Source organism: Danio rerio, chromosome 15 (genome assembly GCF_052040795.2).
Source record: "Danio rerio strain M-AB ecotype USA chromosome 15, GRCz13ab, whole genome shotgun sequence".
NCBI lineage: Eukaryota > Metazoa > Chordata > Actinopteri > Cypriniformes > Danionidae > Danio > Danio rerio.
Window position 1 is genome coordinate 47090001 of NC_141035.1, and position 2500 is coordinate 47092500.

At 41.5% G+C, this 2500-nt stretch overlaps 3 protein-coding genes across 5 annotated transcripts in view; 1 reads left to right on the plus strand and 2 right to left on the minus strand.

The window, feature by feature from the left end:
• Window positions 1–2500, minus strand: part of gria4a (glutamate receptor, ionotropic, AMPA 4a) — an 877747-nt gene that overhangs the window by 453372 nt on the left and 421875 nt on the right. The gene's annotated exons all lie outside the window — the stretch shown is intronic.
• The window catches only part of LOC100535385 (uncharacterized), a 199308-nt gene that overhangs the window by 43195 nt on the left and 153613 nt on the right, over window positions 1–2500 (minus strand). The gene's annotated exons all lie outside the window — the stretch shown is intronic.
• The window catches only part of cwf19l2 (CWF19 like cell cycle control factor 2), a 60884-nt gene that overhangs the window by 29801 nt on the left and 28583 nt on the right, over window positions 1–2500 (plus strand). For all 3 annotated transcript variants that reach the window (XR_015508786.1, NM_001033752.3, XM_087283275.1), the window contains 3 exon segments: window positions 733–848; window positions 1289–2145; window positions 2408–2500. The exon segment at window positions 2408–2500 is cut by the window's right edge and continues 10 nt beyond it. Coding sequence is in view for 2 of the 3 variants with exons in the window: in NM_001033752.3 (NP_001028924.3) it covers window positions 733–848; window positions 1289–2145; window positions 2408–2500 (1066 nt within the window). In the remaining variant the exon portion in view is untranslated.

Here is a 2500-nt window from a genome sequence, read left to right on the forward strand (position 1 = left end):
GGAAAACAGGTCAACAAGAGGTAGCTTTTTAGGAAGAGGAAATAAGATACATTTAGGAAGAGAAAGGCGAGAAAAAAACCCCTCTCACTTTGTCCTTGAATTAGGGCAGTGTGGGATCAGGGGGAAAAAAAGCCCCAGCAACCAAGCACATAAACACACAGACATTACATTGCAACTGTGGATGGGAACAGGGCATGCGGATATAGACCATTATTTTTAGTGCATGAGGATTTGATAACTATTTATTATTATATTATTAGATATAAAATATTATAATATTTGTATATCTATTATATAAATTATATTTATATATAAAACAACAGCATTACTATTGAAATAGTTTTAATAAAACTTTTTTTTTTCAATAAATGTAGCATTTATCACATAAATTGCCATAAATGTAAAATATTCTGTTACGCATGTAAAATAATCAATGATTTGTTTGCATTGTTTTCAGACCTTTTTTTCTTAAGCTTCAAGTGTCTGCAATATCAGTTCAAATAAACACTTGCCGCAAGGTCCCATCTTCTTAACAAGGTCCAGTTGTTACTTAACGCACTAAAATTAATTGTTAATAAATGCGTTAATTTCGTTTTGCAATGTTTCTAGAATGTGTGGTGTGATGTTGATATTAAGCTGACAGTGCCGTCGCTCTTATTTGAGCTCTGTGCATGCGGATTGGCGAGTGTGTGTATCTCACAGATGTTTGACTCAGATCTGTGTGTTCCTCAGCTGGAGTGGTGAATGACGGAGGGGTGAGCTGGCTCCGAAAGTCCTATCAGAGGATGAAGGAGCAGGCGGACAGAGAGCAGCGCAGTCTGGATAGTGTGGTGGCCGAGAGATATGGGGTAAGCACACGCACTCACACACACACACACACACACACACACACATTATTTACGTATGCTATATATTTATTTATTCATTCATTTACTTTGACTTTAGTGCTTTATTTATCAGGGGTGGCTACAGCGGAATGAACCGCCAACTATTCTGGCATATGTTTTACACAGCGGATGCAGCTGCAACCTAACACTGGGAAACACCCATACACTTCTGCATTCACACACATACACTACAGCCAATTTAGCTTTATTCAGTTCACCTGTACCACATGTGTTTTTGATTGTGGGGGAAACCGGAGCATCCGTAGGAAACGTATGTAAACACAGGGAGAACATGCAAACTCCACACAGAAATGCCAACTGACCTAGCCAGGGCTCGAACCAGCGACCTTCTCGCTGTGAGGCGTAATTAAGTCTTTGTGTTTGTTATTTTCCTCATGCAGTCAACGGAGGAGTTCCAGAAGAGACTAAAAGAGGCAGAAGATGCTGCGTATGGAGAGAGGAGAGAAGAGGGGAGAGAAAGATGGAGAGATGATGAGAAGGAGAGAGGGAGGAGAGAAGAAGGGAAGGAGAGCTGGAGGAGAAACGACAGAGAAGAAGGGAGAGAACGATGGAGGAGAGATGAAGAAAAGGACAGATGGAGAAGAAATGACGAAAGGTGGAGGAGAGATGATGGAGATGAAGAAAAGGAGAGATGGAGAAAAGACGGATGGAGGAGAGGAGAAAGGGAGGACAGACGGAGAGAAAGATCTCCAAATGGTGAGAGAGAGAGAGCGAGATCTCGTGATGACCTGTCCAGCAAGTTTCTCAAACCCTCAGAAAATGATGAAGTGAGCCGAGGGGCGGGGTTTAGGAAAGGCTCTTCGTCCAATCAGAGTGCAGCATTCAGAAAGCCTGTCGATGATGTTGAAATGAGCAGAGAGGCTGGATGTAAGAAAGGCTCATCATCCAATCAGAACGCAGCATTCAGAAAGCCTGTTGATGATGAAATGAGCAGAGGGACAGCGTTTGAGAAAGGCTCTTCATCCAATCAGAGTGCAGCGTTCAGAAAGCCTGTTGATGGAGATGATGATGATGATGATGAAATGAGCAGAGGGGCGGAGTTTAGGAAAAGCTCTTCATCCAATCAGAGTGCTGCATTCAGAAAGCCTATCGATAATAATAATGAGGGTAGAGGTGTTGCAGCTGCCTGGAGGAAGAGCAGCGCTGTTAAGGATTCAGAGAGACCGACCCTGCAGAAACACACAGAGAAGAGCGCCGCCCTGCAGGAGGACAGCAAAACAACTACAACAGTGAGCAGGTCAGTTTAATGCGACGTTTCACTTGTTTGAGATTTTAGTACTTGTATACATATATGTTTATATCTGTGTGTGTGTATTTTGAAGTGTTTGCAATTCATTGTTATTGAATTTAACTCCTTTTTTATTCATATTCAGTAATTGTTAATGATTCAATGAAAGGTCTCAGTGAAGTCGTATGGATTGTTTCAAGTCATTATTTAACACTTTAATTTTGTAAATGTTTCTTACATCAAAACTGATTGGGGTTTGTTAATCTTTCAGTTCAGAGAGTGAGGAGGAGGAAGAGGAAGAGCTGATCCTGACAGACGAGGAGATGAATAAATTGGGAGCCAAAATTGTCAAGGCAGAAATCAT